General features: G+C 44.2%; 4 protein-coding genes across 4 annotated transcripts in view; all 4 read left to right on the forward strand.

Annotated features, from left to right (window-relative positions):
• Positions 1–227: 227 nt before the first annotated feature.
• Positions 228–2,926, forward strand: LOC134203894 (uncharacterized). The gene is made up of 2 exons (XM_062678726.1): positions 228–1,761; positions 1,920–2,926. Exons 1-2 carry the CDS (start codon positions 228–230, stop codon positions 2,924–2,926), a joined length of 2,541 nt encoding a protein of 846 aa, XP_062534710.1.
• Positions 2,927–13,709: 10,783 nt separating this feature from the next.
• The window catches only part of LOC134203899 (neprilysin-like), a 94,388-nt gene continuing 84,290 nt past the window's right edge, over positions 13,710–23,807 (forward strand). The window contains exon 1 of the mRNA XM_062678732.1: positions 13,710–14,148. The gene's annotated coding sequence lies outside the window, so the exon portion shown is untranslated. The remainder of the gene's footprint in view (positions 14,149–23,807) is intronic.
• On the forward strand, positions 17,427–18,398 carry LOC134203895 (uncharacterized). Its single transcript, XM_062678727.1, has one exon. It carries the CDS (start codon positions 17,427–17,429, stop codon positions 18,396–18,398), a length of 972 nt encoding a protein of 323 aa, XP_062534711.1.
• On the forward strand, positions 18,522–22,853 carry LOC134203896 (uncharacterized). Its single transcript, XM_062678728.1, has one exon. The coding sequence runs from the start codon at positions 18,522–18,524 to the stop codon at positions 22,851–22,853; it is 4,332 nt and encodes a 1,443-aa protein (XP_062534712.1).

The raw sequence follows: 23,807 nt of genomic DNA on the forward strand, positions 1-23,807 counted from the left end.
GGAGCCATTTGCTGTGCAGAAATTGTTTCCGACGTGGCCACCAGGCCAACGAGTGCACGTCGAAATATGTCTGCCGTAGTTGCAAGGGAAAGCATCATACACTAGTGTGTTTCCATTCCGAAAATACCTCTAGAAGAGGTGCCTCTGCTGATCGACCAAGCATCAGTAGTGCACAGTTTTCCAGTGAGACTAATTCTAACGCAGTCGATACAACAGTGTCTTCCAATATGGCGATCAACCACTCAGCTCCAGTATTGCTGGCCACCGCCATCGTTCTAGTGGAGGATGATGAAGGAGTAGCTTTTCCAACTCGGGCGCTTCTTGATTCAGGATCGGAATGTAATTTCATGGCAGAGCGCCTCTGTCAGAAAATGAAGATTAAGCGAAAGCGCTCGAACATCGACGTTGTGGGAATCGGACAGTCTAATATGAAGGTGCGACATCGCGTTGAAGCCAAAATCAAGTCGCGAGTTTCACCATTCTCGCAGAGCATGGAGTTTCTCATTCTTCCGACCGTTACGTCGAATCTTCCAACTACAAGTGTCCGACGTGCAGATTGGAAAATACCTGAAGGTGTAGAACTGGCAGATCCATCCTTCTTCGAATCAGCTGCTGTCGATCTGGTGATTGGTATCCAACATTTCTTCGATCTCATCAAATCCAGAAAGATATCTTTGGGAAATGGGCTCCCGACGTTGAATGAGTCTGTTTTTGGCTGGATTGTTTCTGGTGTGGTCAACGATATCGGTGCTGTAGTCCAAAAATCCTGCTACACAGCAATGGCTACCGGTTTCGAGAAGCTGATCAATCGGTTTTGGAGCTGCGAAGAATTGGAAACCAGCAACAAATATTCCCCAGAAGAGGAGAGATGCGAGGAGCATTTCAAGCGAACCGTGCGGAGATCCGAAAATGGACGGTACACCGTGTCGTATCCAAGGAACCATGACAAATTAGTCGAATTGGGCGAGTCAAGGGACATTGCGCTTCGACGACTTTTATGGTTGGAACGTAGACTGGATAGGGATCCAGAGCTACACAAACAGTACAAGCAGTTCATGGTGGAGTACGAACAACTCGGGCACATGCGCAAGGTGGTCGATACAGGGAAAAAGCGTTCCCTCCAAAGGTGTTTCCTTCCACACCATCCAGTTGTCAAACAGGACAGCACAACGACTAAGGTTAGAGTCGTATTCGATGCATCATCCAAGACACGCTCAGGAACGTCTCTCAACGATGCTTTGCTGGTAGGGCCAGTAATCCAGGACGACCTACGATCAATAATCCTCCGTTGTCGTATGGTTCGCATTATGTTGGTTGCCGATGTTGAGAAAATGTTCCGCCAAATTCTCATCTGTCAAGACGACATTCCTCTCCAAACCATCTTGTGGCGGACAGATGAACAATCCGAAATCCAATGGTATGAGCTAACCACTGTTACTTACGGTACCAAACCTGCTCCCTATCTAGCTACGCGCACGCTGCAGCAACTAGCTGAAGATGAGCAACTCCAATTCCCTATGGCGGCAAGGGCTGTCAAGAAGGACGTGTATATGGATGACGTCCTGACTGGTACGAACACCGAAGATGAAGCTGTGGAGCTCAGGACCCAACTCGATTCGATGCTATCCAAAGGTGGATTTTCGTTAAGGAAATGGGCATCGAATTGTCCAAAAGTGTTGGAAGGTATTTCCAAGGAAAATCTAGCGATCGCCAATACCGAAGAAGTATCGTTAGACCCCGACCCATCCGTGAAAACCCTAGGTTTGGTTTGGTTACCAGGAACCGATCGTATCAAATTCCGCTTTAAGGTCGGTATTCCAAATTTTGACGAGGATCTGTCAAAACGGAAGGTACTCTCGATAATAGCCTCATTATTCGATCCACTTGGTTTGATCGGACCAGTCATCTTGCGAGCGAAGCTGTTCATGCAATTACTTTGGACGCAAGAGATGAGGAAGGAAACCGATTAGGCTGGGATCAGCCTTTACCCCCGAAGCTGCTGGCAGAATGGCAGGCTTTTCACCATCAGCTACCCCGACTGAACGAGTTGATCATTCAACGTTGCGTTGTTTTACCAGAATCAGCGAAGGTTCATTTGCATATCTTCTCGGATGCCTCAGAGCGTGCATATGGAACATGTGCGTACATCCGGAGCGAGAATCACAAAGAAGAAGTTTGGGCTGCTTTATTGACATCAAAATCCAAGGTGGCACCGTTGAGGCGCCAATCAATTCCCCGGCTGGAGCTATGCGGAGCATTGCTTTCCGCGCAGTTGGCAGAAAAAATACTAGAGTCGATCCAGGTTCCAATGGAGGTGTTCTTTTGGTCCGACTCAACTTGCGCTCTCCAATGGATTAAAGGAAATCCTTCAATGTGGACAACTTTCGTTGGCAATCGTGTAGCCAAGATCCAACGAATAACCGAAAAATATTCATGGAACCATGTTGCCGGAGTGGACAATCCGGCGGACCTAATATCCCGAGGTATTGGACCCGATCAAATCCATACCTGCACACTATGGTGGGAAGGCCCACCATGGCTCAAGAAGATGAGAGAAGAATGGCCAAGTTCATCAACAACTCCTGTTGCCCAAGATGTTGAAGCAGAGTTTCGTTCAACAGCACATTGTGCTAATGAAAAGCCCGAAGGTTTTGTGGACTGGTACATTTCCAAGTTTCCTGCGTACACAGATGTGCTGAGGCGAACAGCAATCTGGCAGCGTTTGATTCGAATACTGCGGAAGGAGGATCCGAAGCCGACCGGTTTTCTAACAGTGAAGGAGTTAGATGAAGCCGAAATCACTATTATACGCAAACTTCAACAGGAAGAATTCTCGAGCGAATGGAAATCTCTTTCTCTGAAAAGCCAATACCAAAGAGCTCATCACTACGATGGTTCAATCCGAAGTTGTCAAGGGACAATGTAATCCGAGTCGGCGGGAGATTGGGTCACTCACAGGAGTCGGATAACGCCAAAAACCCCATGGTCTTACCTGCTCGTCATTTGTTCACCAGATTGCTAATCCAACATTATCATCAGCGCCTGCTCCACGCAGGTCCTCAATTGCTATTGGCAACAATCCGGCAGAAGTACTGGCCTCTAGGAGGCGCAGTGCGGCAAGGAACGTTGTCCATAATTGCCAACGCTGCTTTCGAGTAAAGCCAACCGCGGTGCAGCAATTCATGGGAGAGCTGCCTGCGGCAAGAGTCACAGTCGCAAGGCCATTTTCCAAGACCGGCATCGATTATTTCGGCCCCGTCCATATCCGCCCAGGACCCCGGAGACCCGCAGTGAAAGGATATGTTGCACTCTTCGTCTGCATGTGCACAAAAGCGGTTCACCTGGAATTAGTATCCGACCTTTCTACCAATCGTTTCATCCAGGCATTCCGAAGATTCATTGGAAGGAGAGGCTATTGTTCTGAGGTGTATTCAGACAATGGCACAAATTTTGTTGGGGCAAGAAATCAATTGCAGCAGTTGTTCGATCTACTTCGCAGTAAGCATCACCAGGACAGGGTCAGCCAAGACAGTGCTCAGGACGGCATACAATGGCACTTCAATCCCCCTGCTGCTCCCCATTTTGGAGGCCTATGGGAGGCATAACCCTGCGACGATCGAGGACTTCAACACTCTTCTGGTACAGGTGGAGGCTTGTCTGAATTCCAGGCCTATTACGGAGATGTCAGACGATCCGAATGACTTCGAACCACTTACACCTGGCCATTTTTTAATTGGAACATCGCTCCGCAAGCTACCAGATCCGGATCTTCTACACCTCCCAACGAACCGACTGACCCAATTTCAGTTGATTCAACAAAGGGTACAGGTATTTTGGCGTAGGTGGAGAACGGAGTACTTGTCGCTACTACAGAGCCGGACAAAGCGTTGGAAACCACCAATTGAGATCACCGTTGGAAAACTCGTGGTCCTGAAGGACGAAAATTCCCCTCCGGCCCAATGGAAACTTGGGCGCATAATGGAAGTACATCCTGGCAGCGATGGAGTCGTTAGGGTGGTGTCCGTCAAAACCGCCACTGGATTCCTAAAGCGTCCTGTGGAGAAAGTATGCCTACTACCACCAGCTAATCAACCGCCAGACGAAGAGAACCAAAGTTGAGTTGCATTGCGTTGCCATGTCGTCCACCCGTGTTCCGAGAGGTTCTTTTCTTTCTTTTCAGAAATTCTACAAATTTCAGGGTGGGGGAGAATGTTGAGGAACGCACCAATAAGTTCCCCACCCCTTTTTGAGGTCGGTCACTGGCTACGTAACTGGCGAAGGGATGATACAGCAGCACGAACCCATCACCCGAGAAATCCACCATCATTAATCAGTTGTATAAGGATCGCCATACCGAATAGCCAAACTTTAAATGTCTAGTCTATAAGATGAAATAAATGTTAAGAGTTAAATGTCTAAAATGTGTAGTGTAATGTAAATTAATAAATGTTGCGTATTGTGAGTGAATAAAATGTAGTTTGGCAGTGTAAAAGTGCGTTCGGATCATTTGGCAAAGGCGAGAAAACCGAAGAAGGAACCCCAAACCATCCAAGGAAACCAAAACCCCACCAACCGAAACCCAAAAATCAATCGGAACCAGTGCCAATCGAAGGTAACGGCCCAACATCCCTACATCCACCATTCAAGTATTGAATGGATATCGCAGTCCGTTGAGTTGAAATGTTTTCATTACTTACTTTTTCAACCCACTTCAGAATTTCGGAGTTCACCAAAACATCATGGAGTTCAAATGATTGGTTCTATGAGATCAACCAAGTAACGAGTGCCATACTATTGATCAGAACATTGGTTCTATAAGATCAACTAAGTCTTGGATACACAGATAAAAATATGTTTTTAAATGTATTTTCATGCACATATTTGGAGCATGCAAATGAACGCAAAATTTAATCGATATTAATGTATTTTCAAATCAAAATGAATTTAAACTGTGCTTGCTTGTAAAATTCAATAAAATTCAATTTAATATTGAATGTTTATTCATTTGTTGGGATCAGCTGCAATTTTACACGTCGTTGAATTTTCATAATTATTTGCTGTGTATTACAACTGTTGCACTGATAAAATATCTCAGGTCGTTAAGGTTAAGTCGAAATGATTGAATTTTTTTCTTTTCCAAGCTACTTCAGATTATCTAAGCTCTCCAAAACTTCCTGGAGGTCAGCTCATTAGTTCTGTGAGATCTACTGGGTCATTAATGATGAGTATACTCGTGTTCCGATAAACATCCCGGTAAGTCCAATGAGTCGATATAATATCGTCTCTTACTTTTTAAGCAACTTGGAACACCGAAAATTTCCAAAACGTCTTGGAGTTCTGTTCATTACAGTCAGACTCCCATGAGTCGATCTTCTATGACTCGATATCGACTCGATATCTTCTGGGTTACTGCGTGATCGTCCCTTCGAACAACCTTCCAAAGATTTTCTATTCCACATCTCGATATTTCCATGAGTCGTTGGTTCCTTCAATATCGACTCATGAAGGGTTGGCTGTATTTCTATGAGATTAAAAAAAAATCTTAATTTTGTTTAATTCGTAAATGTGAATTTCGGTTTTCACAATTCGATTCGCAACTAGTACTTCAATTGCACCTGATTTGGTACATGCGGATGTTGAAGATATCGCAAAAGTTCTTGTTTAATTGGTAGACATCTGTCTGTTTGCAACAGAATAAACTCTCAAGACTAATTAAAATTTGATTTAGTGTGGAAAAAAGTTGGTACGAACACGTGCAGTGGCAACGCGCGCGTTAGGCAATTTCTTTAGCATTTTGCACGGATAAGCATTCTTTAAATTTGAGGTTCTCGGCGAGCTACTCCCGACTTGAACGCACTGCCCCTCCTATAGTGCAGGTTTTGCACCCACCAAGATGCACGAAGCTTGAACTTATTTGGCATTAATGAAAACATTCACTTCATTACTCCTCGTCGCGAATGATCTCAGCATGCCAAGGTGGTCGTTATGCCCAAAATGGTTCGAAAGTGGTTCATCCAAGAAGGCTTGTGCGGGCAGAGCGTGCTTGACATACTGCGTTTTAATTTGCCGGTAATGAGGATTTCTTCTGCCAGCTGCTTGCTAATTGGATGGTCGCAATTAGTTGCTCTTTAGATCGAGCTTAGCAGGAGGAAAAACGTTTGGATAGTTTGGCAACTGACTTAAATATCTACAGTGAAGAAAAATGTACAAAATCATAAGTTACAGCATCGTCGTTATTTTTCTAGAATTGCACTTTCGGTTGGAATCACAAAGCTACCCCATCACTACTGATCGTACATGATAGTAATTACAATTTCAAAATTACGAAATTTTCTAGTTCAAGAGTTGTGCAGTGGGAGGAAAATCGCTTTCGTAATAAATTAGCTAATAAGTAGTTAATTATGGCGTATCTACTTCCTAAGCAACCCACATGCAGTATGCGAGACTCATCATACCGAATCATAATGGTGTTGCTCTGGTGCTCCCAACGAATACATAGATCTGCATCGCGTTAGTAAAGTTATAATAAGTTAGTGCAAGGAAGGGAAACGCGTCTTCAATTACTTATTTTTAGTAATTAAAGAAGTCTTCCCCTTACCCTTCCCATTCACGAATTAAATCTAGAAAGTATTAATTTTTTTTCATTTACATTACTTTATTTAGCATTGTTCATCATTGTAGTGTTAAGGTTCCCCCAGACCTAAACGATTCCATCGCCGCGACGTCGACAACTAGTCGCCGCGATTCTATCGTTCGGTCGCTGCAGGCAATGTTCTATTTACGCTTCCATACCAATGGCGACAGAATCGCTGTCGCCAAGCGATGGAATCGCGTCGCGACTGTCGCATCGCGTGTGTTTGGGGAACCTTTACTAGTTAACGAGAGCAACTGATATCACATTGTTCTGTAAAACCAACAATAATTGAAATTTTTGCAAAATGATTCTGTGTTGAAGTTTTACTTAATTCATCCAAACAGGTTAATGACAAATACAGCACTGATGTGCAAGCTTCATTTTCTATTTTAAAAAAGTGCAAAGCACCCTAAACGTCATCGTTTTTCCGCCCTCTGTCATGAATTCATCCATCAGCTATCGCAACGCAACCATAAAGTAAATGTTAATGATTATGGTATTGATTAGCGCAGTAGTTGTCGTCCTACTCAACTACATACCTACAAGCAAATATGTATGTTAATTCGAACTGACTGACTCGGTAACGATTCCGTGTCATCGGATAATGTCATCAAACTGTACCGCTGTGGCGCCGCCAACGCTCAATAGGATATTATTGGTGCGGTGGCGTGCATTTCCATGCACATATGACTAATCCATGTTGGTATGTATGCTTCATCTAGTCTGAGGTCCAGTGCTTCCTGAAAATTGATGTCCACGCTCAGTTTGAAGGGAATAAAAAAAATAGCAAGCTATGGGGACCAATTTCTGAAGCACCGATGTATGACCGGCATGTCAAGTTTGAACTGGACCTTACTGACAATGGTTTGCTTTTTTTTCATGTGCTGTGTTGTGAACTTGCAATGCTAAGGGGTTGTCCAACTACCACGTAGACGGCTTAGGGGGGAGGCTCATGATAATTGTTCATGGCTCATTGAAATTTTTGAAAATTTATGTGAATTGTCCACGCTGGAAAAGGGGTTGTCTGAAACTGTTCAAAACATATGGATACCCCCTAGGTTATACGGCACCATGCCACAATAGCGGTTGGAAATAATGGCTCCGCCATGGATGGATAAAGTATTCCTATATTCCTTCTGGACACTTGTGCATCTACAGTAGTAGTGCAGTTGAAAACTCTGGCCTGTTTTGCTGGTGGTGTTGTCGTTTTCGATGCAGCGTTATTGCGGTCATTCTTCGCCGTCGGAGATTCATTCACCATGCAGAAGATTATGCTTTTTTTTGTAAATTTTAAATTCTACGTCTGATATGATGGGCCATGCTATTGTTAAGCGGCTAATAACTTTTTGCCTTTCTCGTATACTAAGTGTCGCTCCAAAAACAAACTTATGACGTGTTATGACGTTGGACAACATCTTACCCGAAGGTACTGAGTGTCAAATCAGAATCTAAAATTGGAGACCGTCACGAAATCATGTAAGATTTTGAACGTCAATAGAGCCTTTATCTATCGATAGATTTTCGAGATTTATATATCAATCAACTCGGAAACTCTCCAGCAATTTGTAAATTCCATTGAAACTTTTGATGATTTACAATAAGCTATTGAAAATTTCAATTCTTGTCCTACCCAGTAAAATATCAGAATAAATCAATCCCGTTCATACATTCCCAACACGGACATCAGAATGATGTAAGTTACGGGCCTTGTGACCCACCGTTTCATTTTCTCCGCGTATAAAATGGCCCATGATTCGCGCGTTATTTCTGTACGATAATCCAAGGAGAGTGGTCACGGAGAGCGGGAACGGAAAGCGCACAGAAACGATGGCGTTGGTAGTGGTCCTAGCATCGGTGGCGGTGGTTTCTGCATCTGGAGCGGTTTAGCGGCAAACTATTTAGTGGTTATTGTCGGCGTCAGCGGCACTCTAGTGAAATTTTCTTGAATAGTTCTGGATCTGGTTTTGTTGCAGGACCAATAAAATGGTTCTTTTCTGGACCACCATTTCATACAAGGGAAGGTTGCAGTGTGAAGCATTTTATTCAAGGTGCAAATATACCGCTTTGCGATGCCAGAAAGTTGCCGTCCGTAGCAGAATCACGAACGCGCGCCAGAGGGAGATGCTACAAATATTTATTCGCATGGATGGCATCAGTGGCAGCCAACTGAAATTTTCTCAAGATTCTGATTTGGGTTTGTTACTGTTTGTGACTAAGAAGGCGAATTATTGAAAACCAATCGGTTTTTTTAAGTATCACAATTTAATGGAAGAAAAGATTTAGCCGTGACGAATTTTGTTAAAATTGCAAAACATCATCGCTTGGTGACAGCAGAAAATTTCCGTCGGCAGCAGGATCACGAGCGCGCGTCTGAAGGAGAGGCTGCAAAAAATTCCGGTATAAAATACCAACATAAAACTACAAAACAAGTCAGTCTTCCGACACTTCAAACTTCTCAAAGTCTCATGAGTAACTTTGAAAATGCCATACTACCTTGGTTGGCTAAAACTGGCCACGGAACAAGTTTCGGAAATCCGGAATCTCCGGAGCAAAAAGCCAACATAAAGTTGCACACCACCGACTTCTCAGAATCACAGGAGTAATGTAGAAACCCCCTTAGTTTCTTGGTAGGGCAAAACTGACCTTGCGGCGACCACAGAACAGATTCCGGAAACTAACTCCTTTCCAGAGGCTCGGAAGGCTCCTTTCCAGAGGCTCGGAAGCCTCCTTTCAAGAGGCTCGGAAGCCTCCATTCCAGAGGCTCGGAAGCCTCCTTTCCAGAGGCTCGGAAGTCTCCTTTCAAAAGGCTCGGAAGCCTTCTTTCAAGAGGCTAGGAAGCCTTTTTTCAAGAGGCTCGGAAGCCTTTTTTCAAGAGGCTCGGAAACCTCCTTTCAAGAGGTTCAGAAGCCTCCTTTGAAAAGGCTCGGAAGCTTCCTTTCAAGAGGCTTTGAAGCCGCCTTTCAAGAGCCTTGGAAGCCGCCTTTCAAGAGGTTCGGAAGCCGCCTTTCAAGAGGTTCGGAAGCCTCCTTTCAAGAGGCTCGGAAGCCTCCTTTCAAGAGGCTCGGAAGCCTCCTTTCAAGAGGTTGGGAAGCCGCCTTTGAAGAGGCTCGGAAGCCGCCTTTCAAGAGGTTCGGAAGCCTCCTTTCAAGAGGCTCGGCAGCCTCCTTTCAAGAGGCTCGGCAGCCTCCTTTCAAGAGGCTCGGCAGCCTCCTTTCAAGAGGCTCGGCAGCCTCCTTTCAAGAGGCTCAGAAGCCTCCTTTCAAGAGGCTCAGAAGCCTCCTTTCAAGAGGCTCAGAAGCCTCCTTTCAAGAGGCTCAGAAGCCTCCTTTCAAAAGGCTCAGAAGCCTCCTTTCAAGAGGCTCAGAAGCCTCCTTTCAAGAGGCTCAGAAGCCTCCTTTCAAGAGGCTCAGAAGCCTCCTTTCAAGAGGCCTCAGCCTCCTTCCAAGAGGCTCAGAAGCCTCCTTTCAAGAGGCTCAGAAGCCTCCTTTCAAGAGGCTCAGAAGCCTCCTTTCAAGAGGCTCAGAAGCCTCCTTTCAAGAGGCTCAGAAGCCTCCTTTCAAGAGGCTCCAGCCTCCTTTCAAGAGGCTCAGGCTTCCTTTCAAGAGGCTCAGAAGCCTCCTTTCAAGAGGCTCAAGCCTCCTTTCAAGAGGCCCGGAAGCCTCCTTTCAAGAGGCCCAGAAGCCTCCTTTGAAAAGGCTCGGAAGCCTTCTTTCAAGAGGCTCGAAAGCCTCCTTTTAAGAGGCTCGGAAGCCTCCTTTCAAGAGGCTTGAAAGCCTCCTTTTAAGGGAATCGGAAGCTTCCTTTCAAGAGGCTCAGAAGCCTCCTCTCAAGAGGCTCAGAAGCCTCCTTTCAAGAGGCTCAGAACCCTCCTTTCAAGAGGCTCAGAAGCCTCCTTTCAAGAGGCTCGGAAGCCTCCTTTCAAGAGGCTCGGAAGCCTCCTTTCAAGAGGCTCGGAAGCCTCCTTTCAAGAGGCTCGGAAGCCTCCTTTCAAGAGGCTCGGAAGCCTCCTTTCAAGAGGCTCGGAAGCCTCCATTCAAGATGTTCGGAACTCGGGTTGGGGCTGGCCCTCCCCAGATTCACTTGTGCACACAGTTGTGGTCGAAATACGTATCTGCAAAGATATCGAAAATAATTGGTGGAATTAAATGGAGAGTACTTAATTCGTCTTAGACGATTGAATGCCACTAAAAGAGCTTAATATATTTTTCTGTTCTGATTTGTTCAAAAACAATATTGTTTGAAAAATATATTAATAGGGTAATTCGCCAATGGTTGAACGGCTAATTTCTTCGCCTATTGTTGAACGCACGTGCATTTCTTATGGGAGTTCAACAATAGGCGACAAAATTAGCCGTTCAACATTTGGCGAATTACCCTATATAATTTTTTATGTCTGTATGAAAAGTTTACATTCATAATATTAAAACTTTGCAGAAATTTATATGCCATGATTGTATACAATAATTGTCAGATTTGTTTTTTTGGGTGTACGCATATTATTGGCCCCCATACTTGTATCACAGACAAACAGACGTAACAACTTGAACATTTTTCTTAAAAATCCATCGCCCAACTCCTCTACCACCATCTTGCGAGCATGTTACACGAAACAATGTTTCGTAAGACTTTGTCACCAGAAGGCGCTGGAGTGAAATGTCAAACTCGAAGGATTACGACGCTAGCGCCTCTAGTTGTGAAACACGCAATTAATCGAATTCAAATTGATCGTTGAAGTCATGGTCGATGGTAATTTCTCTAGTGTTACGTCTGTTTGTCTGTGCTTGTATGCTCCTATGCTAATGAGAATTCAAACGATAAATAAGATTATAAATTAGAATCAATTGGGCAAGTATGCCGCAAAACAGATGATCATATTATCACAGAGAACAGACATGGAGGCTCGAACAAAATTTCTTGCAAAACATGTGTAAACAAACACACCGAACCCCAACGCCATCGACGTCGACATTGCAACTCACAATCTCATTTTGACAACACGATGGCGCTGGTATGCTCTTGCATGCATAACGACACTAGCGCACAGTGGCATTTTTTGATGACGCTAGCGCTGATCATGCACGGGATACCGGCGACATTCCAAAGTAATTTCAAAATGAACAGTAAAAATTTATCACAACATGGCAAGTGGAGCTTCAACGTCTGTTCTCTGTGATATTATTATAAACTTTTCAGTAGAATGTCCTTTCAAGTCCAGATGATTAGTTTTTGCTGTTCAACAAAATTCGGCCTCTTGTAACATAACAGAAATGTCTGTTCCAGTCTTACCGTTGAGATCGAAGAACGTACATTCATCTGAACAGATATAAAGTTGTGGACAAGTAATAGGCAAATTTATTTGAAACTCAGCGATCGCTTCGACATCTGGTAGTCAGATTGAAAACTATGAAAAACGTGATGGGTGGTAAAAGAATCCAACGGAAACATGCCAAAGACGAACATTTTCCGTTTTTCTGATCAAAATACACTTTTTGGGAGATCAAAAACTATGGAAATTGAAGATAAATTATTTTTTCAATGCAATCCACATCAATCCGGTTAGTTGTTACATACAATTTTCGAGAGAAATTTGAAAAAAATGTCGATCCGGACCAAAGGTTATGAACTCCCGGAATTGTTATTTTCGATCGAAATCACACAGGATTGGTCAGAGTAGAAAGATAAGCGATAGAAAAACCCATTGGCAATGGAAAATGAAGGTCTGTTGAATAAATATTGAGATAATTTTGATAATCAAAAATTCAAACTAGAATAACTAGTAAACAAGCCGGTTTCACTCAATCTAACGCAGCGCACTCTGGGATAGATTCTCATTAAATTTGCCTATAATAATTATTTTATATACTAGTTGAATGATGAGCTTATAAAATAATAAAAAATCACTCTATTTCAAAAAAATAGTTGAATGATGCCAAGATTTGTTAATTTTTAAATTCTTTCGAATTCGCACTAACTATGCGTAATTACAGCAATTTATAACTCTGACGAAAACTTAGAAGAATTTCTCACAGAATATTGAAAACCGAAGCAAGCTCGAGCGACAATCGTGTTTGTTCCCTTTTCGGATGTTGCAACTCGCGAGAAGTGCCCATGATGGAGCACGGCTAAGGAACGACAATATCAAGTTTACTAACCAAATCTCATTAAAATCCCTAGTTTTCATCTGTCCTTCATTCAATACTACTTCAAAAACACCTTCTGGATCTCAATGTTTTTTTCAAAAATCCTTAAAATATTTCCAGAATTATAAAACAAAGGAAAATTTGACAAAAATCTCCCAGAATCTCAAAGGTAATGTGAATATGAGCATTTTTTTTAACTATAAATTTGTTGGCGTAATATCACATAAAAAACACGTTCAAAAGCTAGAAACCAACCTAGAATCGGTCCAGTTTTGTATCAAATCTAATTCACAGTTGATTCAGCTGGCTACCCCTGCGCCAAGATGTTCCTCAAATCAAGCTCTGCCTTACAACCACACTAAAACTAGCTGTGTTCAAAAATACATAATTATAATCAAACCTTTTACTATTAGTACACGTGACTACATAACTTTCTGACATTGGTTATACGAAAGTAACCAGGTAATAGATAATACAATCAATTCACAATTTTCCTGCTTTAGCCACATACCCCCACCCATTGTGAGTCAAATGGAGCCGTTCAGCCGTGAGCCATGGACCGTGTGTATTGTGCCTGCCTTACAAGGTACACATGCTCTTCGCCCACTCTACTCTTACCGGTGGGAAACTCTTTTCGTCTCTTCCTTCCGGGGTGCTACACTCAGATTTCGGTTGAAAATTCTGTTAATCTGTATTTTGATGTCTTCTTCCTAGTTTGAAAATGACTTCCATTAATATGGAAATAACTTATTATCTATTTTTAGGCTTCTTCTCGCTAAGAGTGTACCAATTTTCCCACCCCGTCTGATACAACAACAACAAAAAAATACACACATCCATCGAATAGCAAATGACGATGCAGCACTAATTCAATCCTTTCGCTTCCGATTCTACTCCAGCTAATAGTCAATGGGGAGGTCTAGTCTGGTCTGGTCTAGTGTTTCGCGCGGACACGGTCGACTAGGTTCCGGTCCCTGGTGGTGTCTTGCAATTTGAATGCGGCGGTTACCGGTCGTCCATCCACAGCACAAAGTCTGTCTGGCGGCGTTGCATAGAAATCGACATTGGAAATCGGAGTGGAAAAAAAATCCTTTCACATTCATACTGCGCGCCTAAAAACCGTGCGAAAAATTGAAATCACTTCGTTATTCCGATTGGATTCAAGTGTGCAGAACGGGCAAAGCCGGAAATGTCAATCTGTAGGCCAATGGCTCTTTGGGATATGTGGTGAAAGTGGTTCTTGAGTGGACTCTCACTTGCTTAGGCAGGAGTGATTCTTCCGGACGATCGTTAACTAGGTTCAGCAAACCTTGACGTTAGAAACCCTTGAGCCCGTTTGTGTTTGCAAGGACTATCCTCCGTTTATTATTATCGGTAAGTACGGTAGTTTCGTGCTGGTATGCGGCAAGGACAATTGATTGTGAAAATTATGGTTGAATGGGATATTTTATGGGAAATCGTGAAACTGAATGTTCAAAAAGCGAAGCATATCGTTTGCAGTGAATGCAACTGTCATCATTTTTAAACTTATCGTTCAAAATTTAACATTTCCAGATAAATTATCGAATACACACGCCATCGTAAAAAAAAATGAAAAATCTACATGAAACTTTTTACCGCAATGTTGAATAGCTTTACTGCCAGGCTAAGCATAGTTGTCCCAGATCGTTTTTATAATGAAGCCATATCTACAATCCCGGCGTTGGCACATTCGCGCAAATAAGTTGTTCGTCTATCATGACTACATTTGCCAGCAAGTCTTCAAAGCATTGATGTACCAGTGCACCGAGGAAGGCATACCAAAAAAATAACATAGGATAATTATGCTTGGGATGGCAGGCTAGCTCAACTATCATATAAGGCATGATATTCACGACTTTTTAAAGATACTTTACGGAAAGTAAATAGGGACACGGCAGGTATTTTCGTCTGTTCGTCATAGTCTCGAAAACCAATAAAAGAGACGCTTTTTTGTAAAACTCATACGTACCAAATCGTAAGCGAAACGTTCTGCTATAGTGGAGTTCTAGCAAATTTACGTTGCTTTCGTTGGTTTTAGCCCCTATGACGATGGACGGAAATACCTGCCGTGTCCCTATCCGTTGTCAAACGGTGATTATCGCAGCCGGTATGATTTTTCCTCACTAACTCTTGCACGATGGAAGATTATCTGGAATATCACTTTGTACATATAGGCCTCGTTCATAATGCTTAAGGTGCCCCCAAACACACGTGACACGTCGTTTACTTTGACATAACTTCGTACAAAATCATTATTTTAGTCGCTTCCCAAGGGGATTTTCTTTAGATTACTTTCTCATCAAACCAACTATCCCTTTCACATGGTGAGTGTAGAACTGATTTCCCTCTCCTAATTCCAAATTGACTGTAAGAAGGTGGCTGGTATCGTTATTGGCCTTGAACCAATGAAACCCAAAGCATTTACTGAGGGAATAGTTTTCTAATCCCAAGAAGGCTATTCAGTTGGAAAGCTGTGTCAAATTTTGACTTTTTTGCTCCCAGGTGCTTAAACGCAGAAGAATCTTGTACGATTGAAACAACTATTTCGATTGTTGCATCAAACAACGTGAATACAGTTGATTCAATATACAACATTGTTGTTTCAACGCTGATTTACAGCTTTATTCAATTGAACATTATTGTTGTTTCAATCCTGCACGGCATGATTGAAACATTAATAATATCTTTTTTTGACAACCATTCTGTAAAATGGAAAACAGTATAAAATCAGCCTAAAACATCTACAAGAAGTAAACATGGAGCAGAGGAGAGGGAGCTTCGATTTCGTTTCTGTCACATTTTTCTGCTTTGCTGATGTAATCGTAGGGTCGATAAAGAAGTTTCGGTGCATTTTCGAACGTAGAATCAACAATGGATATTGTTGTTTTTTATGTATTATTTGACAGTGACAGCTGAAAAGCATGGATGATACAAATATATACGAGAGTTGTATCAACGATGCATCGCGTATGGTTAGTTGAACCCTATTTGTGGTTGTATTAACCAAAAATATTTTTATTCATACATCAATGCAAAAAAAATTGTTCATTTGAAGCTGAATCTGGTTGATTCTACCACATTTTTTCTCCGTGTTTGCCATTTTAATAATCCTTCTTATTTTTTAGCAAATTTGAATGTAATTTAATTGTGGACGAGCTCGGTGGTCTAGTGGCTATCGGTTCTGCCTTATAAGCAGGAGGTCGTGGTTTAATTCCAGGCTCGTCCCTTCCCTACTTTGTATTTCTATCTTAGTTCTTTCTGTGTATCACGTTCTACGACAACGATTCCTACTGTTATAACCTTCCAACAATTCCAAAACCTCCCGTGGCGCCTATGGGAGGTCGTAGAGTTCTCTGCGTCTTTTTTAAGTAGGTGTCCAACTAACAATCCTTCCTCTTCCTCAGCATTCGCAAGGACGTGGCCAAGACAGATCTGAACTATTGGAGAGTGTATTGGTTCCATCTGAGAGATGGTGATTAGTCCCAAATCAATATCTGTGCTAACGGATGAAAGTGATGCTACTCTCATACAATAATCCAGGCTTGTACCACCTACGAATGCAAATGCTAATTGTTCGCGCTTAAGAACCACTGCTATCGCATAACTAAGTTAGAAATTATCATTATTGCCTTCAATCGTATTCTATCCAATACTGCTAGAACACTGACTGAGTTATTAGTGTCCGAGAAGACTGGACAAGCATTTGCGTGTGTATATAATCATCATTAAATTCCACATCACACCGATCGCCTCACGATCGTCGATAGGTAAGGCCGAGCCGCAGTTAGAAAACATCGCACGCAGTCAGTCAGGTCCAAGCTAGCAGAAATTGTACATATCAAATAGTTGCAAATAAAACGTTCGTACGATTAGATCGTCTTTCCACCACGCGTCGCGTTCTGCATATTGTATGTTATGTGAAAGACAGTGCAATAAATTCATTTCGCTAAGCAGATAGTTATCAACTTTAAGTGCGTGTATCCGACAAGTTCCGTTTAAGTTAAGTCGTTTGAGTGCAAGTTGAACATTTTTGGTCAGAATCGAACCGGATTGTCGGGAACCGCGAAAGTAAAGTGAATTTAAGAACAATTTGCTGTCTGCCGCGTGGTCGCTGATTATTCTCCACGAGGGAGAACAATAGGACACGGGCGTCCTCATCGTTAAGTGTTGCTGCTGTCGATCATCAGTTCGAGATCAAGTTGGACACAACGGAGATTTGCAGATTGCTGATTGAGCTCCGGAATTCGGACTCGAAAAATTCAGGACGGATTTGCCAAAACAGGATAAGTACTGAGGGCAGGTTTGTCTGTGGCGCGGTTTTCTGATGCATGTGAGACCGATGCCAATGCTTGTGAATTGACCCAAAGGGTATGAAATTTAGAGTGGAACCATCAATTAAAGATAATTGAAACTGCATGTATGACAATTTTGTGTAGTCCAAATCATTTTCGCTGAGTTGAGCCTTGACCGTTTCGCCATCTCTGTTGGCTTTGTCCGCTTTGTAGATTGATTTGCTTTGTCCTTATTACATTCATTCATCCCTATTGTCCAAACAGCGTGGTAGATTTGAATTTCGCGTTCGAGTGAAGTGTAAAGTTTAACGTGCATTGTGATTGTGAAAGTGATTAATTATGCCAGCAGCTGACGATCTTCGACTGCTGTCTAAGCAGGAGCGTGCTTTGCGGATTTCTCTAGACAATCTCAAGGAATTTGTTCAAACCAAGCACGAAGGAGCGGATAGACGTGCGCTGGACTTACGAATTGCCAAGTTAGACGAAATCTGGGAAAAGTTTAGCAATGTGCGAATGCGGATCGAGCTGCTAACCGATGATGTTTCCGATGGAGAGACGGACCCTGAGGAAACTGAACAAGCCAAGCTACAGCGACACACCAAGGTGAAGAAGCAACAAGACAGCAACAATGCCAAGATTCTGAAGGATTTCGAGAACGACGTTTACCAGTTGAAGAAAATTATGTTTGGTTTAATCCAAGCAGGTACGAGTAACTCATTGCAGATTCAGCCACATGCATCTGCAGTGGTTCCCCAATCGAAAGTCAAGCTCCCAGAACTGAAGTTGCCAATCTTCAATGGAAGGATGTCGGATTGGGTCACATTTCGAGACACGTACAAAAACCTGATCCACAACGATGTTAGCTTGTCCGACATGGACAAGTTTACTTATTTGAGAACGTCTCTCACTGGAGATGCCCTGCAAGAGATCGCATCGATTGAAATTTCGTCCGCCAATTATGCGATCGCGTGGAATGCATTAGAGAACGTGTACGAGAACAAGAAGCTATTGGTGATGACACACCTGGATTCCTTGTTCGCCCTTGAGTCACTTCGTCAAGAAAATTTCGATACGTTGAGTAAGCTAGTCAACGGTTTCGAGAGGAACCTCCAAATGCTCGCCAAGATTGGTGAGAATACTGAAGGCTGGAGCACGCTACTGCAGTACATGCTCTGCAAGCGTTTGCATCCCACAACGTTGCGGCAGTGGGAATCATACTACAATTCGAAGGAAGTTCCAAAGTATCAGGACTTAGTAAAGTTTTTGAAAAGTCATTGTTCCGTATCACAGTCCATCGCACCTGCAAAGTAGTTCCATCCGGATCTGAAGAAGCCATTTCGTCCAACAATCAGTCATGCTGGAATCCAATCAAACTGCTGTCCATTCTGCGGAGAATCAGCTCACTCCGCCTTTAAGTGTATCAAGTTTTCGAAGATGCGGATTTCGGAGAGGCTCGACGCCGTGAAGAAACAATTGCTTTGTTTGAATTGCCTGTCATCAGGACACTTCGCACGATTCTGCACCCGAGGATCGTGCTTCCACTATGGTCAACGGCACCACTCGTTACTTCACGCGAACTCGTCGACCATCGCGAATCCGTCTGCCAAGTCAGGACAGTCAAATGGGAATCTGTCGTCTAGGAAATCACCTGGACAGCAACCACTACAAGTTAAGCAAACACAAATCGGTCACTCAACACACACTCAGCATACACAAGCTGGACGCACAGAACAACTAAACTCCACACATGCAAGTAACGCTCATTCGCAGTTATCCGCCACAGACGGCCCCAGTACAAGCCTACACACTGCTCCATTAGCTACAACAAAACACGTTCCGCACACCGTTCTTCTCTCTACCGCTGTCGTAAGCCTTTACGATCAGTTCGGTAACTCTTTGCTTGCTCGTGCATTGCTGGACTCTGGTTCTCAGCGATGCTATATGTCTGAAACCGTTTCGCAAAGGCTCAAGTTCAAACGAACTCGTGAGCATTTACCGATCGTCGGCATCGGTGGATCGCGAACTGCATCAACTCAAGCAGTTTTCGCGGAAGTTCATTCGCTTGCTACAAACTATGTGGCAAATCTTAAGTTCCATGTCTTGCCACGAGTAACCGTCGATCTTCCAACACGAAGCATTGACATTTGTTCCTGGAATGTGCCGAAGCAGATAGTGTTAGCCGATCCAACGTTCCACGAGTCTGCAGCTGTAGATCTGATTATAGGAGCAGAAGTATATCTGGAGCTGATAATTGTAGCGCGTCGAATGAAGCTGGGAGATTCTGGTCCAATTTTGCAAAATACTCTTTTGGGTTGGATAGTTTCTGGAGGGATTCCGGATGAGTCAGCTGTTTTACCAGTCGTGTCATCGTGTGCTGCAGAGAATATTGAAGAAGGACTAGCACGGTTCTTTGAGCTGGAATCGTGTCGCACCACCAGCACATTGTCACTAGAAGAGTCGGCATGTGAAACACACTTTGAGAGAACGACGACGAGAGACTCTACCGGCAGATTCGTTGTTCAGCTACCCAAGAAACAATTCCTCGTTGACCGCTTGGGAGATACTCAGCTAATCGCTACTCGTCGCTTCATGGCTTTGGAGCGCAGATTGGATACCGATCCAATCGTGAAGAAAATGTATTCCGATTTCATCAACGAATATCTTCGGATGCAGCATATGAGTGAGATTTCAGCACGAGACCTAAGCACAGTTCCGGTAGCATACTTCCTACCGCACCATGCGGTATTAAAGCCCGATAGCACCACGACCAAACTGCGTGTCGTGTTTGATGCGTCGTGCGCTAGCACGTCTGGAGTTTCACTAAATGAAGCTCTCATGGTGGGTCCTGTGGTTCAGGATGACCTTACTTCCATAACACTACGTTTCAGACTGAGGAAGTACGCGATGACAGCAGACATTGAGAAGATGTATAGGATGATCAAGATGCATCCGATGGATCATCCACTCCAATGCATAGTATGGAGAGAGGATTCTACCAAGCCGCTCCGAATGTTCATGCTGACCACAGTCACGTACGGCACGTCTTCGGCACCGTACTTGGCCACGCGTTGCCTGAAGAAGTTGGCGGAGGATGAGAAGAACAACTTCCCTGCCGCCACTGATACGATTCTCTACGAGTTCTACGTCGACGATATGCTGAAGAGCGTTGACAGCCTTGAAGAAGCTGTACAATTGTCACAGGATCTGATCGAAGTTCTAAGCACAGCTGGGCTTACCTTGAGGAAATGGAGCTCCAACTCTCGAGAATTGCTGGATCATATTCCACCTTATCTGCGAGATGAACGCTCTTGTTTGGATCTCGAACTCTCTAACCCCACAGTTAAAACCCTTGGAATAAAATGGGAACCCCGTTCAGACATTTTTCGGTTCACTGTACCTCAGTGGAACCCTGCTACTGAGATCACCAAGAGGATCATATTGTCCGATTTTGCGAAGCTTTTCGATCCGTTAGGCCTGGTTGGACCTAGTCTTGTTCCAGCCAAGGTATTTCTTCAGGATCATTGGAGAACAAAGTGCTCCTGGAATGATATTCTACCCGAAGAGCTTCAAGTGTGGTGGAGAGGATTCAGAGAAAGTTTGGAAGGTCTGACTTTGTTGCAAGTACCTCGTTGGATCGCATTCGGAAGCGAAACATTGTCCGTCGAGCTTCACATGTTCTGCGACGCATCCCAGAAGGCGTACGGCGCCTGCATCTACCTCAGGTGTGTCTCGTTCGATGGTACAGTTTCGTCGTCACTGGTTACCGCTAAATCTCGTGTAGCTCCGCTTGAAGACCTAGAGAAGAAACGAAAACAAATTTCGATTCCACGATTGGAGCTCTCGTCTGCACTCACAGGCGCACATCTGTACGAAAAAGTCGTCCAAAGTCTCAAGATCGCAGTTCAGCCGTATTTTTGGACCGACTCAATGATCGTTAAGTGTTGGATCGCAGCGCCTCCGTCTCGTTGGAACATTTTCGTGGCCAACAGGGTATCTGAAATTCAGCACATCACACGTGGAGGTATCTGGAATCACATAGCCGGCTTGGACAACCCGGCCGATGTTCTATCAAGAGGAATGGATCCTCATCAGCTGAAGGATTTCCAGATGTGGTGGCAAGGGCCACCTTGGTTACGGTTAGACAAAACCTTATGGCCGACATCGGCTAACATAAATCACGAGGACCTAGATCCTCTGTTACTCGAGGAACGCACAACGGTATCGGCTCCAGCGCAAGTTATTGAACCTAGCACAATCTTCAGCCTTCGATCGTCATTACAAGATTTTGTTCGCATCGTATCACTCATTCGGAGATTTGTGCACAACTGTCGAAACACTAGTGACCGCAGAGTAGGCCTAGTGCGACTTGAAGAACGAGAAGCAGCTTTACATCAGTTACTGATCCTAGCCCAAAGAGAAAGTTTTCCAGAAGAACTAGTTGCGTTACGTAAGAATGGAGAAGTCAAACCTACGTCTCGCTTAAAGCAACTATGCCCTCGCTTGGTAAACGGATTAATCCTCGTCGGTGGCCGGCTTCGAAACGCTAACATTTCAGCCGGTCGAAAGCATCCTATAGTTCTGGATAATCAGCATCCTCTTTCGATCCTCGTTGCGGATTACTATCACAAGAAAGCCCTGCACGCTGGGCAACAATTGCTCATCGCCAGCATGCGGGAAAGATACTGGCCGATAGCAGCTCGTAGCTTGGCAAGGAAAGTTATTCATCGGTGCATCAAATGCTTTCGGGCTCGACCGAAGAGTTCCGAACAACTCATGGCAGATTTACCAGCTGAGCGGGTCAATCCAGCTCCACCGTTCCTGCACGTGGGAGTGGACTACTGTGGTCCGTTTTATATTCAGAACCCATATCGCAAGGGTGGTTCAATCAAATGTTTCGTAGCAGTATTTGTGTGCCTTGTAGTGAAGGCCGTTCATCTGGAGGTCGTTGGAGACCTCACAACACAAGCTTTCGTCGCGGCGCTGAGAAGATTTGTCTCCCGGCGAGGTAGACCAAAGATCATTATGTGTGACAACGCAACTAACTTTGTTGGTGCCCGACGCGAGTTAGACGATCTTCGAAAGCTGTTCAACAACCAAATGTTCGTAAAAGCGGTGACTGAAGAAGCTTCATTGGAGAACATCAACTTTAAATTCATCCCTGCGAAATCCCCCAACTTCGGTGGACTTTGGGAAGCCGCCGTGAAGTCGATGAAAGGTCATCTTAAGCGCACTCTTGGAAACACCGTACTCGTAGCCGACGAAATGGTTACCCTGGTGGCACAGATTGAGGCTTGCCTCAACTCGAGGCCAATTACGCCACTCTCGAACGACGCAGACGACTTGGATTTTCTGACACCAGGTCACTTTCTTGTGGGTAGGCCACTCACAGCAGTACCAGAACCATCTCTGCGAGAGCTCAATCAGTCTCGGCTCTCAAGATGGCAGCGAGTTCAGTACTTCCTCCAATGTATCTGGAAACGTTGGTCAACGCAATATTTGTCGAGCTTGCATGCTCGCACGAAATGGACCAGACAACGGAACAACATTCTCGTCGGAACCATGGTACTACTACGTGAGGACAATTTACCACCTCTCAAGTGGCGAATGGGTCGTGTCAGTGAGATCCACCCGGGGAAAGACGGCAATATCCGTGTTGTCAAAGTTCGCACGAAGGACGGAGACTTCCTTCGAGCGATTTCCAAAGTATGTGTCCTACCAATTTCCGACAACAACACTCCGTCCACGTCAACTTACGAGGAGGATTAACTCCTTCTCTATCAGGCGCCTGTTGGCGCTGCGGAGGCCTTCGGGTCTCCGCGTCCCAGTTAAGTTTTTGTTTTATAATATATAGTCAAAAATCTCAGAGAATGTTTGTCCTCCATAGTTAAGTCCATCCGCCGCGGCAGGAGCCGCTCGTTCGAATGTCTGAAGATCTGCTGTCCACTCCGTTGATGTCATGTCCATCCAAAGTCGAATCAAGCTCTGCTCAGTTCCTGTTCGTCAATTTTGATGTATTGCGTCAAGTATTCTGTGGGGGTTAAGGAATCCCCACACAAAGTTACGTGTCTTGCATGTTATTCGTCGTTTCGAGCAATCAAACACTCTTCTGTTTGAATAGGAGGATGCATCCAAACTCGTCGCACTTCAACCGGCACCCAGGCGCAACCAACCGATGATTCAGAACCGATGATTCAGAACCGATACACATCAGATACGCACTGTAGCCCAGATGATCCTCAGCTGAAGTTTTTCTGGACAATTGCGGCCACCTTGAAGTCGGTACTATACTTGGAACTCTCGTCAACGATCATCCGAGGTCACACTAATGATAATGTTAATTTGAATGTAATTTGATTGCGCTCACGTCACTTAAAGTTTATATGGAAATCAGTGGGGGCAGCAGGGACTATGTGCAAGGGCTTGACGATCCCTCCCCAGACCATCTGCGAGTTACCTCTATAAAAAGCTGCATGTATCCACAAGTAGGCTCCACCAAAGCGACCGTGTGCCGTTCAAAGCGCACAACCCAAGTCCTGGTGTTAGGTGGGACGCTAAACAGCCCTGACACGACGGCCCTCCGACGAGACAGGAGGTTTGCGCAGGCCCAATAAGCCGCCTTTAATAACAACTATTACGAACGACAAAGAAGATAATACGACTCGATACAATCGGCAACGACCTAGGCGACGAAAAAGGATCACGATTGGAAGCTTGGAACAT

Source organism: Armigeres subalbatus, unplaced genomic scaffold (genome assembly GCF_024139115.2).
Source record: "Armigeres subalbatus isolate Guangzhou_Male unplaced genomic scaffold, GZ_Asu_2 Contig288, whole genome shotgun sequence".
Lineage (NCBI taxonomy): Eukaryota > Metazoa > Arthropoda > Insecta > Diptera > Culicidae > Armigeres > Armigeres subalbatus.